Genomic DNA, 12,732 nt, shown 5'->3' with positions numbered 1-12,732 from the left:
CTTTAAATTGAGGGGAGATAGATATTGGACAGATGTCAGGAAGGTTCTTTACTCAGAGCAGTAAGGGCGTGGAATGCCCTGCCTGCAACAGGGACTCGCCAACGTTAAGGGGCATTTAAATAGTCATTGGATAAACATATGGATGATATTAGATGGGCTTTAGATTGGTTTCACAGGTCGGCGCAACATTGAGGGCCGAAGGGCCTGTACTGCGCTGTAATGTTCTATGTTCTATCTGGTCACTGTGTTGCAACAGTGTCTCCTTCAGCACCTCACTATGCTCCCGCATTGTCTCAGAGGTCTTTCCCAATACCTCCTTCTATCGGGCCCAACGTGTCCTCCACCAATTATTTGATGGTCTCCATCATCTAACTCCCTTGCCTCTCAAAATGCTTGCCAAATTGTCTTTCAAATTCGACCACCATTACCTCCGCCAGCTTATCCAATGTAATAGGTGCAGCCCCACCTGGCGAGCATGCCTCCGCCATCTTTGTTCCCACCGGACTTTGCACCTTTCCCAACTCCTCTGAAGGGCTACCGCTCCTAACCTTCTTTCCGGTATTCATTTTGCACGTCTTTGACATCTTCCTGTAAAAGGCTATCAAATGAGACGGGTCTGTCCACAAATTACCCCCGGGAACCAGGATGTAGGGGCCAGAAACAAAGGACTCTGGTGGGAGCTACATTGTATGCGACCTCCTTCCACATGCCACCACCGGAGGTCCAGGTGCATAACAAGTTAACTGGTGGACCCAATTCTTGAAGCTTTTACATCAGCAGTTTCCACTCTATTATTATTAGCTGCCATAACCATAGCACTATAGAATCCCTACAGTGCAGAAGGAGGCCATTCGGCCTATCGAGTCTGCATTGACGCTCTGGAAGAGCACCCTACCTAGGTCCATGCCCCCACCCTATCCCAGTAACCCCACCTAACCTTTTGCATATTTCAGGGCAATTTATCATGGCCAATCCACCTAACGTTCGAAGCTCTGGTCATAGTATTTTCCCAATACTTGACAGTCATGAATATACATATTCAGTTGATGAACTTAAATTGTATTGAATACGTACCACACATGCATTTACCTGTACTCTTAACTTCAATTATGAAAATCATTTGTCAAAAGAAAACAAGCCCAATTTCCTTAAGATCTGAATTTCTGATGCCTGGAAATCAACTGATTAGTCAACTTTGTACCCTCTGAAAGCTAATAATGGCTAGATTTCGGTGTAGCTGGGCATCTGCTCTCATCAGCTCAAAACACTGTAGCCATCACTGATGTTGAAATTGTTAGCTGATGATGATCCGGTGAGGAAAGCAGGGCATCTGGAACCTGAATGAATGAACAAGCAACCATGTAGTCACTCAACCAGTCAAATTGTAGGATTGAGAAATAGAGCATACAAGGACAAAGAAAGGAGATTAAATTAGAGTGGGTGAATTCAATGTCAAATCGGGTATAAACTGAGGGAAAGAAAGCTTGTTATTATCGGAGAGAGTGTAAAAAGGGACAGAAAGGAAAAGTTTCAACTTAAAATTTGACATAAGAACGAGGAGCAGGAGTAGGCCATCTGGCCCTTCAAGCCTGCTCCATCGTTCAATGAGATCATGGCCTATCTTTTGTGGACCCGGCTTCACTTTCCCGCCTGAACACCATAACCTTTATTCTTCAAAAAACTATCAATCTTTATCTTGAAAACATTTAATGAAGGAGCCTCAACTGCTTCACTGGGCAGGGAATTCCATAGATTCACAACCCTTTGGATGAAGAAGTTCCTCCTAAGCTCAGTCCTAATTCTACTTCCCCTTATTTTGAGGCTAAGCCCCCTAGTTCTGCTTTCACCCGCCAGTGGAAACAACCTGCCCACATCTATCCTATCTACTCCCTTCATAATTTTATATGTTTCTATAAGATTCCCCCGCATCCTTCTAAATTCCAACGAGTACTAGTCCCAGTCAAAAGCTTTCTGGAAATCCAGATATACCACATTCATTGGCTCCCCGTTGTCTACCGCACTGGTATGTACCACATTCATTGGCTCCCCGTTGTCTACCGCACTGGTAATGTCCTCAAAAAATTCCACTAAATTAGTTAGGCACGACCTGCCCTTTATGAACCCATGCTCCGTCTGTCCAATGGGACAATTTCCATCCAGGTGCCTCGCTCTTTCTTCCTTGATGATAGATTCCAGCATCTTCCCTCCTACCGAAGTTAAGCTAACTGGCCTGACATCTCCAACAACAATTGATACCTGAAGAAATGAGAATCCATCCTTGTAATAGTTATTTTTTTTTAGTGCCAGGGTTGTTAGTTAGTCATTTTTCATAGAATTTATAGTGCAGAAGGAGGCCATTCGGCCCATCGAGTCTGCACCAGCTCTTGGATAGAGCACCCTACCCAAGGTCCACACTTCATCCCTGTCCCCATAACCCAGTAACCCCACCCAACACTAAGGGAAATTTTGGACACTAAGGGCAATTTAGCATAGCCAATCCACCTAACCTGCACATCTTTGGACTGTGGGAGGAAACCGGAGCACCCAGAGGAAACCCACGCGCACACGGGGAGGATGTGCAGACTCCGCACAGACAGTTGACCCAAGCCGGAATCGAACCTGTGACCCTGGAGCTGTGAAGCAATTGTGCTATCCACAATGCTACCGTGCTGCCCGTGTTGATTAGCAGTGAGTAAAAACTATCATGTTGTTAAAAGGATACTTGAAACAACAACTCAGTTTTCTGTAGCAAGTTTAGTTTAAGTCTACCCTGCAAATGCAGCAACTACAGAACATTCAATGCGGCACACATCAAAATGCTATTTTCACAAATCTAACAGTGGTGCAACTTGGACAGTTCCTTTTGGATACCTATGATTAACCATGCATTATTTCCTTGCTAGACGCTACTGTACCATTTACATATAAATAATGACGAGTACTATTAGCCTCTTCGCTATTTTTACTTGCATAATCCCTCGTGCTTTCTCCTAATAAACATGATTTCATGTCTGCTCTAATCACCCTGCCTTTTGATTCCTAGCTCTTGGAATGCTTTCATTATTGTGAGTTATTATCATTCATTTTCTGTCTACTGCAAATATATATAATTTTTATACCTTACAGAATGATTTAGCTATCGAAAAACTTGTTAATGCTTTAGAAAGCAGCTTCAATCTATTTTATATGTGTGCAAAATCATATTTATCCTTTGTGTAAAATATCAAGATAGAACATAGAACATTACAGCGCAGTACAGGCCCTTCGGCCCTCGATGTTGCGGCGACCTGTGAAACCACTCTAAAGCCCATCTACACTATTCCCTTATCGTCCATATGTGTATCCAATGACCATGTGAAGATGAGTGAAGTTTGTGCTGTCAAACTATAGAGTGAACAGAAGCATTTACAGTATTTTGCACATTGATTCTTGAGTTTACAATCAAACTGAAAATTCACACCATATAGAACCTGCCATTTTGTCCCTAATATGAGAAAGATTATACCTGGAATGAGTGAAGTGTTTTAATTGCCTTGTTATCAAAAGCAATTATGTACCTCTACTAGCTATGCAAAACAAGAAAACAACCATAGTTGTAACTTTGCTTTCATGTTTCTCTATCAACCTATTAAAATGTTTGGGAGGACAATCATGGTTGATGAGCACAGAAGCAGAGAGCTCTTCTACTTTACAGTTTGAAAGTTATCAGCAAAGTTAATAGCAACTTGAGCTAATTAATAAGTCTTGAGCTTCAGTCAAAAAATTAATTAGTGAATTCTTCATTTATTTTTTATGTTTAACCTTTCTGTGGAAGGATGTTGGGATGTGGTGTTCTGAATCATTTGATGTGAAGTACAGACAGACTAATGAAAATAAGTAGCAACTGAAATTCTAAGAATAACAGTGGCGTACTTTACTGGGTCTATCAGCAGGCAGCGATTTGAAAAGGTTACTTTCAACAAACATCTGTGTGGATTGGTGGATCTCATACTATTTGCTGAAAGAAGCCTTGACGGAATTGTATTGAGTAAGCGCATATAGATCCAGCTGAATTAATTGTTGAAGTGTGGATCAACAAACGTTTCCTGCCAATTGATTAATATTTTTTAAAGTACCTTTATGTTAAGCCCCTTCTGGAACAAACATGTTTTTTTTCATTCTGTCATTAAAAATAATTGTCAGTGACATACCTATATCCTGCTGCTACAGCATGGCCGTTCAGTTAACTGGGATTGGATTGAATTGGATTTGTTTATTGTCACATGTACCAAGGTACAGTGGAAAGTATTTTTCTGCGAGCAGCTCAACAGATCATTAAGTACATCAAAAGAAAAGGAAATAAAAGAAAATACATAATAGGGCAACACAAGGCACACAATGTAACTGGATAACACCGGCAATGGGTGAAGCATACAGGGGTGTAGTGTTAATGAGGTCAGTCCATAAGAGGGTTGTTTAGGAGTCTGGTAACAGTGGGGAAGAAGCTGTTTTTGAGTCTGAATGAATGATAAGTCAGGATGATGTGTGATGTGAAGGCACGGATCGCGCGTGGGGTACTTGCAGATGGGGGTGTTCCCATGGGTTTGTTACCCTTGCTCTTTGAGATGACAGAGGCTGTGGGTTTGGAAGGTGCTATGGAAAGAGTCTTGGTTAGTTGCTGCAGTGCATGTTTGTGAGAAGTGCACGCTCTTATTTACCCTTACTGCCAGTTCTTGACTTCACAATTTTTATAAAGAACAAACCGACACGGACGCAGGGTTTTAGGCTCAACCACAAACATGTTTATTAACAAAAAAAAACACTCAAATGACAAGAGCTTTAAACTAGAATAATGATGCCACACAACATTCAAAACCATGATTTATTAACTAAAGCCCCCACTGAAAAATCACAGGCAAAACCCTATGTTTCTACCCAAACCTTAATCGGTTAAACCAAACCCCCCCTCAGAATTTCCTTGGTACCCTTAGTCCAATATCCTTCAGACCTGGCTGATACTTACAACTCCCCATGCAGTTGGCCTTTCCAGTGCGAGCTGTTGATCCATGAATCAAGTTGATCCTTCCTGTCTCTTATTGCTGTGTGTAGTGCAAGACCCTAATGTTTTGGCCTTTTTATTACTCAACAATATATTTCCTGGAGACATTCTATTTGGATGGTAGATGCTTCGCATCTCTTCATCCTGGTTCCTGCCTTGGCCCAAACAAACTCACTCATCATGATGTTTTTTCCATGACTGGAACAATCCAGGTGGGATGTCTCTGGCTCCCAAGTTGATATGTAAATGTTAACGTCAATTTCCCCTTGGCTGTTATTGATCTGTGTTTGTATAATGGTTGCTATCTGGGGGCATCAGCTCTGATAGTCTCCCAGTTTCTTTAATTGGATTAACGGAGTCAGGAGATGAGTTATTCGCCAGAAAATTCCCTCCATCCTGCTGTCGTAGCCACAATATTTGTATGGCCGATCTGATTAAGCCTCTTCTCTATAGTAAGCCTCCAGGATGGGAGATGCTCCCATAATGAAAACCAAATGCATGACCGTTGTTGCGTCCATAGTTTGCAGCGGGTAAATTAGCGTCCATAGTTTGCAGCGGGTAAATTAGAAGATTGGCGGGAATGGGGAGAGGTGCGATGAGGAGGAGAGCAGAGTTAGCAATGATTATCCTAATAATGGGCAATTGAAAACCAAACACTTTACTGGAGACCCTGGTGGAGGAGGTCGTGGGAGTTACTATTTAAAAGCAAAACTTTTTTAAATTTAGGCCTTTTGCATTAAGTATATCAAATTCCATTGAAAAGTGATATTGTGCTGGTGTTGTCCTGAACGCATTAAAATTCTGTGCAAACTGTAGTGCTAATTTAAAAAAACTCCTAAAGATAATGTTTTATTCAACTGAAAGACATCCGTTATTGTCACATTGAACTAAACTAAAAATATATTTCTTTGTGTTAATAATGAATTCCATATTACCTTGCACTTTGAAAGGGTGTGACACTTCCTTCTCTCATGACTTTCTGTAATTGATGTAGAAGAGGGGAAAAGAACAAATTGATTTCCTCAAGTAGAAACTAATTTCTGGTTTCCGCCGTACCTTTTATTCAGGGATTGTGCTGTCCTAAAAAATATAGAAATGACCCTCAGTGCAATTTAAGAATTAATTTCAAATACGCTTTCAAAATAATTAGTTTGGGAAATGTTTAACGGTCAACTTAGTGTTTATATTTAATTGTAGTGGTTTATCTATGAGGCATTCAGAGTACAGTTTCTGATGATTTCGCTTGTTTCAGCTAACATTGGACTAAAAGGTCATATGCAAACTAGTGATTCAAATCTGCATTCTGTACTTAATTTTGCAACAGAAACTGCAATGGTATGAGTGATGAGTTGGCTGCAAAAGATTGGGTAACTTCATTGAAAGGCACAACGGTGGATAGGCAGTGGCTAATATTTAAGGAATTAATGCATGCATTGAGACAGTTATACATTCATTTCTAGCACAAAACCAGAACAGGCAAAGTGGCCCAACCAAGGCTAACAAAAGAAATTAAGGCTTGTATTAGATCGAAAGAGGAGTAATATAAAGTTGCTAGAAAAAGTAGCAAACCTGAGGATAACTGCTTTTGTTCTGTCTTCACAGAAGAAGATATAAATAACTTTCCAGAAATGCTAGAGAAGCAAGACTCTACTGAGAAGGAGGAATTGAAGGAAATTAATAGTAGTAAAAAAACTAGTGCTGTAAAAATTAATAGGACTGAAAGCCTATAAATCCCCAGGGTCTGATAATCTACGAAAGGTGGTGGCCATGGAAATAGTGTTGGTTGTCAGCTTCCAAAATTCTGTAGATTCTGGGACAGATCCAGCAGATTAGAGGGTGGCAAATATAACCCCACTATTTAAAGAAGGAGGGAGAGAGAAAACCAGGAATTAAAGACTGGTTTGCCTAACATTAGTAGTAGGGGAAATACACTAGTTTGTTGTAAAGGATGTGATAACGACACTTAGAAAACAGCAACGTGATTCGACAAAGTCAACATGGATTTATGAAAGGGAAATCATGTTTGACAAACCCACTGAGAATTTTTTGAGGACCAGCTATTTCAGGTCTAAATAATAATCTTTTTATTGTCACAAGTAAGCTTACATTAACACTGCAATGAAGTTACTATGAAAAGCCCCATGTCACTTCTTCAAGACTAGAAGATGTTACAGAATAACAGCATTTAAAAAGGATTGAAATAAGGGTGGGGGGAACAAAAACACTCACAGGAAAAGAGATGGGTTGACCTGCAAATTCTTCTGGGAAGAACCAGAGACAGTTAAATACTGGAAGTGATGTTAACAGAAGACAAGAGAGATATTAAAGGTGCAAAGTGCATGCACAGGATCCAGACAGAGTGTGTGTGAGCAACTGAAGAGAATAGATAGAAAAGGAAATATGGAAAATCTGGCAAGGTGGAGCAGACTCCTATGGCCCGGGACTGAGGTTACAATGAGAGCAGCCATGATCTTACTGGATTGTAGAGCAGGATCAAGGGCCCAAGTTGTCAACTCCTACTCCTCTAATTCATATGTTCGTATGAGTCTGGTAGAAGAAGTAAAGCAGATTGACGGTGCAGACCACTCTGCTAGTAGTGTTTCAACTTGGATTTCCACCTCAAGTATCAAACTGTTCTCTTTCCTCATCTCTGGGAACAACATCCCACCTGCTTTCTCAGAGGGAATGGAAACTGTAGCCATGGTTTGAAGTTGTTATGGTCAAGAGGACTGCAGGAACCTAATAGAAAGATGAGGTGTTATTTTTCAAGCTTATGTTGAGATTCTTTGGAATGATGCAAGGTGCCAAAGAAAGGCAGCTGGTAATTATATATTTTATTAACCATATAATTAAGCGTGTCTACATAGTTGTATTTCATAAGACATAGGAGTGGAAGTAAGGCCATTCGGCCCATCGTGTCCACTCCACCATTCAATCATGGCTGATTTCAACTCCATTTACCCGCTCTCTCTCCATAGCCCTTAATTCCTTGAGAAATCAAGAATTTATCAACTTCTGTCTTAAAGACACTCAACGTCCCGGCCTCCACCGCCCTCTGTGGCAATGAATTCCACAGACCCACCACTCTCTGGCTGAAGAAATTTCTCCTCATCTCTGTTCTAAAGTGACTCCCTTTTATTCTAAGGCTGTGCCCCCGGGTCCTAGTCTCCCCTGCTAATGGAAACAACTTCCCTACATCCACCCTATCTAAGCCATTCATTATCTTGTAAGTTTCTATTAGATCTCCCCTCAACCTCCTAAACGCCAATGAATATAATCCCAGGATCCTCAGACGTTCATCGTATGTTAGGCCTACCATTCCTGGGATCATCCGTGTGAATCTCCGCTGGACCCGCGCCAGTGCCAGTATGTCCTTCCTGAGGTGTGGGGCCCAAAATTGCTCACAGTATTCTAAATGGGGCCTAACTAATGCTTTATAAAGCTTCAGAAGTACATCCCTGCTTTTATATTCCAAGCCTCTTGAGATGAATGACAACATTGCATTTGCTTTCTTAATTACGGACTCAACCTGCAAGTTTACCTTTAGAGAATCCTGGACTAGGACTCCCAAGTCCCTTTGCACGTCAGCATTATGAATTTTGTCACCGTTTAGAAAATAGGCCATGCCTCTATTCTTTTTTCCAAAGTGCAAGACCTCGCACTTGCCCACGTTGAATTTCATCAGCCATTTCTTGGACCACTCTCCTAAACTGTCTAAATCTTTCTGCAGCCATCCCACCTCCTCCATACTACCTACCCTTCCACCTATCTTTGTATCATCGGCAAACTTAGCCAGAATGCTCCCAGTCCCGTCATCAGTCCCGTTAATATATAAAGAGAACAGCTGTGGCCCCAACACTGAACCCTGCGGGACACCACTCGTCACCGGTTGCCATTCCGAAAAAGAACCTTTTATCCCAACTCTCTGCCTGACAGCCAATCGTCAATCCATGTTAGTACCTTGCCTCGAATACCTCGAATACTAGGGCAGCACGGTAGCCTTGTGGATAGCACAATTGCTTCACAGCTCCAGGGTCCCAGGTTCGATTCCGGCTTGGGTCACTGTCTGTGCGGAGTCTGCACATCCTCCCCGTGTGTGCGTGGGTTTCCTCCGGGTGCTCCGGTTTCCTCCCACAGTCCAAAGATGTGCAGGTTAGGTGGATTGGCCATGATAAATTGCCCTTAGTGTCCAAAATTGCCCTTAGTGTTGGGTGGGGTTACTGGGTTATGGGGATAGGGTGGCGGTGTTGACCTTGGGTAGGGTGCTCTTTCCAAGAGCTGGTGCAGACTCGATGGGCCGAATGGCCTCCTTCTGCACTGTAACTTCTATGAAATCTATGAAACCATGGGCCCTTATTTTACTCAGCAGTCTCCCGTGAGGCACATTTCAGATGTCTTTGTGAATTTTTTGTTTGGCGGCCTTGTCTGTCTCAGATGTCTGAAGTTTGAATTCCTGGCATTCCCTGAGGCTAAACCATTTAATCACATTAATATGTGCAACGGTCACACTGGTGGGTCATGATTGTTAAATTGCCCCAATATTAATATGTTTAGCAATTTGGTAGAATACAATCCTCAAATATAGATCAAAGCTTTCTCTTATCAATCTAAAACAATCTGGATTTGTTTTGTCACGTGTACAGAGGTACAGTGAAAAGTATTGTTCTGCACACAGTCCAGACAGATCATTCCATATGTTAAAAAAAACATAGAACATACATAAATACACAATGTAAATACATAGGCACAGGCAACAGGTGAGCATGCAGATTGCAGTACTACTCAGTAGAAAAGATGTGTGAAGCATTCAGTTCAGTCCATAAGAGTTATGGGGAAGAAGCAGTTTTTGAATCTGTTAGCGTGTGTTCTCAGACTTCTGTATCTCCTGCCCGATGGAAGAAGTTGAAAGAGTGAATACCCTGGGTGGGAGGGGCTTTAATGATGCTGCCCGCTTTCCCCAGGCAGTGGGGGAGGTGTAGACAGAGTCAATGGATGGGAGGTGGGTTCGCGTAATGGACTGGGCAGTGTTCACGAGAAGCAGGTTCACAAACAGGAAATCATGTTTAGTCTGAATGATCAGTCTTTCTGACAATTTTAGAAAACAATTCTGATAATGTAAAGGCCAGTTTTCTGATTGGAAAACAAAAATAAAGTCTTCTGATTCAAATCAGATCCACAAAACTTCAACATAGTTTCCAACATAATTTGCTATGGCAAACATTGTTGGAGCCCAGTGGTTTTAAAACGCTTACCTCTCTCTCACCTCAACAGCCTCTTGTGCTGTGCTCAAATCCCCTCTTTCCAATTACTTTCTTCCCACGTGCTTCATTTCCCCCAATCCCTCTCCCTTACCTCTGGCCATCTCACTCTGTGCTCTGCAATCCAGTTATCTTTACTTCATTCCTTCGTCCCTGCGGTGCACTATTTCTTGGCTAGGAATTAGATTATGTTTGTCATAACTTCACTCTGTGAGCAATGCCAAGAGAGATCGGATAGCATAATTATAGAATCCTTTATTTTTACAAAAAACTCTGGCATGTATCATAAGCTTCCTTCTTTTGCACAGGTTACTATATCTACTTTTACATTTTGTTTTCTTCCATTAGTTCCACGCAATGGACACATTGCACAAGCACAACTATGATTTGACAAATGCAATCAGCATTTTGGTACCACAGGGTGGCCCTGTTCTCTGCAGAGATGAAATGGAGGAATGGTCTGCATCTGAAGCTAGCCTTTTTGAAGAGGCATTGGAAAAGTATGGCAAGGATTTTAATGACATACGACAAGACTTTGTAAGCACATCAGAACTTTTATTCTACAGATCATTGGTGCATTGAGAACGATTGGGTAGTACTGTAGAAATGGGATTCCTTCATAAGCAGATTAACGTCTCATGCAGCTTGTTATGATGACAGAAGGGTTCATCTCTGAGCTGCAAGAATCCTACATGATGATAAGGATGTCTGCTCTTTAGAAGTCGATGCATTCTTCTCTTGTGAATAAAAAAAGAATAATGAAATAATAGAAAGTAGATGCAAGTAAGATTTAGTTTGCAAAAACATTTGTAATGTTACATTATTTAGCGATCTACATTTTCAGGGAATCTATTTCTACATCCCCAACTCTTCCGCCACTGTTGAACACTTTGCCTTTTACTAACCTGCCAATTTCTTTTTGAGAATCCTCCTCGTCTATTAATCACCGAACCACCTCCTGGTCCCCAAATAAATATTTCCTCAATTTAATTCCCTTTCTTGGTTTTTGAGTGGAATGACTCTTTATCTTATGTTACGTTATTTCACTCTACCTGAATTTCTACACTCCCACTTCCACTTATTTCCTTCCCTTCTTCCTTATTCCAAGTTTACCTCATGCATTGACTCCACGTTTACATTGGAACAGGAGTAAGCCATGTAACCCTTGTTATGCCGTCACTGGGTCACTGTCTGTGTGGAGTCTGCACGTTCTCCCTGTATCTGCGCAGATTTCCTCCGGGTGCTCCGGTTTCCTCCCTCCGGTCCCGCTGTTAGGTGAATTGGACATTCTGAATTCTCCCTCTGTGTACTCGAACAGGCGCCAGAGTGTGGCGACTAGGGGCTTTTCACAGTCACTTCATTGCAGTGTTAATGTAAGCCTACTTGTGACAATAAAGATTATTATTATTACCATAGTAGATCTCCACATAACCACCTTTACCCCAAATTCCTTAATTTTGGATTACAAAAATCTCATCAATCGAAAATTTACATTTACAATTGATTGACAAGTGTTGCAAACTCCTGCCTTCCCTTCTACCATTGTTGTGTAGGAGTGTTTTCTAATTTTACTCCTGAAAGGTCTGGTCCTAATGTTTAGACTGCTGCCCAATACCAAACTCTCCAACCATAAATAATAATAATAATCTTTATTGTCCCAAGTAGGCTTACATTAACACTGCCATGAAGTTACTGTGAAAAGCCCCTAGTCGCCACATTCCGGTGCCTGTTCGGGTACACTGAGGGAGAATTCAGAATGCCCATATCAGAACAAAGAACAAAGAAAAGTACAGCACAGGAACAGGCCCTTCGGCCCTCCAAGCCCGTGCCGACCATGCTGCCATTCGAAACTAAAATCTTCTACACTTCCTGGGTCCGTATCCCTCTATTCCCATCCTATTTATGTATTTGTCAAGACGCCCCTTAAATGTCACTATCGTCCCTGCTTCCACCACCACCTCCGGCATCGAGTTCCAGGCACCCACTACCCTCTGCGTAAACAACTTGCCTCGTACATCTACTCTAAACCTTGCCCCTCTCACCTTAAACCTATGCCCCCTAGTTCCAGTGAGAACAAACCGAGTTTATTCAACCGCTCCTCATAGCTAATGCCCTCCATTCCAGGCAACATTCTGGTAAATCTCTTCTGCACCCTCTCTAAAGCCTCCACATCCTTCTGGTAGTGTGGCGACCAGAATTGAACAGACCGAGTTTATTCAACTATTCCTCATAGCTATTGCCCTCCATATCAGGCAACATCCTGGTAAATCTCACTATACTCCAAGTGTGGCCTAACTAAGGTTCTATACAGCTGCACCATGACTTGCCAATTCTTATACTCAATGCCCCGGCCAATGAAGGCAAGCATGCCGTATGCCTTCTTGACTACCTTCTCCACCTGTTTGCCCCTTTCAGTGACCTGTGGACCTGTACACC

General features: G+C 41.9%; 1 protein-coding gene across 1 annotated transcript in view; it reads left to right on the top strand.

Annotated features, from left to right (window-relative positions):
• Nucleotides 1-6,235: 6,235 nt before the first annotated feature.
• The window catches only part of LOC140407371 (metastasis-associated protein MTA3-like), a gene marked incomplete at its 5' end in the record, with an annotated part of 29,173 nt that continues 22,676 nt past the window's right edge, over nucleotides 6,236-12,732 (top strand). Inside the window, 2 exons of the mRNA XM_072494919.1 lie at nucleotides 6,236-6,373; nucleotides 10,645-10,833. Coding sequence (XP_072351020.1) covers nucleotides 6,236-6,373; nucleotides 10,645-10,833 — 327 coding nt within the window. The remainder of the gene's footprint in view (nucleotides 6,374-10,644; nucleotides 10,834-12,732) is intronic.

This window comes from Scyliorhinus torazame, unplaced genomic scaffold (assembly GCF_047496885.1).
Source record: "Scyliorhinus torazame isolate Kashiwa2021f unplaced genomic scaffold, sScyTor2.1 scaffold_1509, whole genome shotgun sequence".
Classification (NCBI taxonomy): domain Eukaryota; kingdom Metazoa; phylum Chordata; class Chondrichthyes; order Carcharhiniformes; family Scyliorhinidae; genus Scyliorhinus; species Scyliorhinus torazame.
The sequence above is the reverse complement of the archived record's forward strand: the minus strand, read 5'-3'. Positions and strand labels throughout refer to the sequence as shown.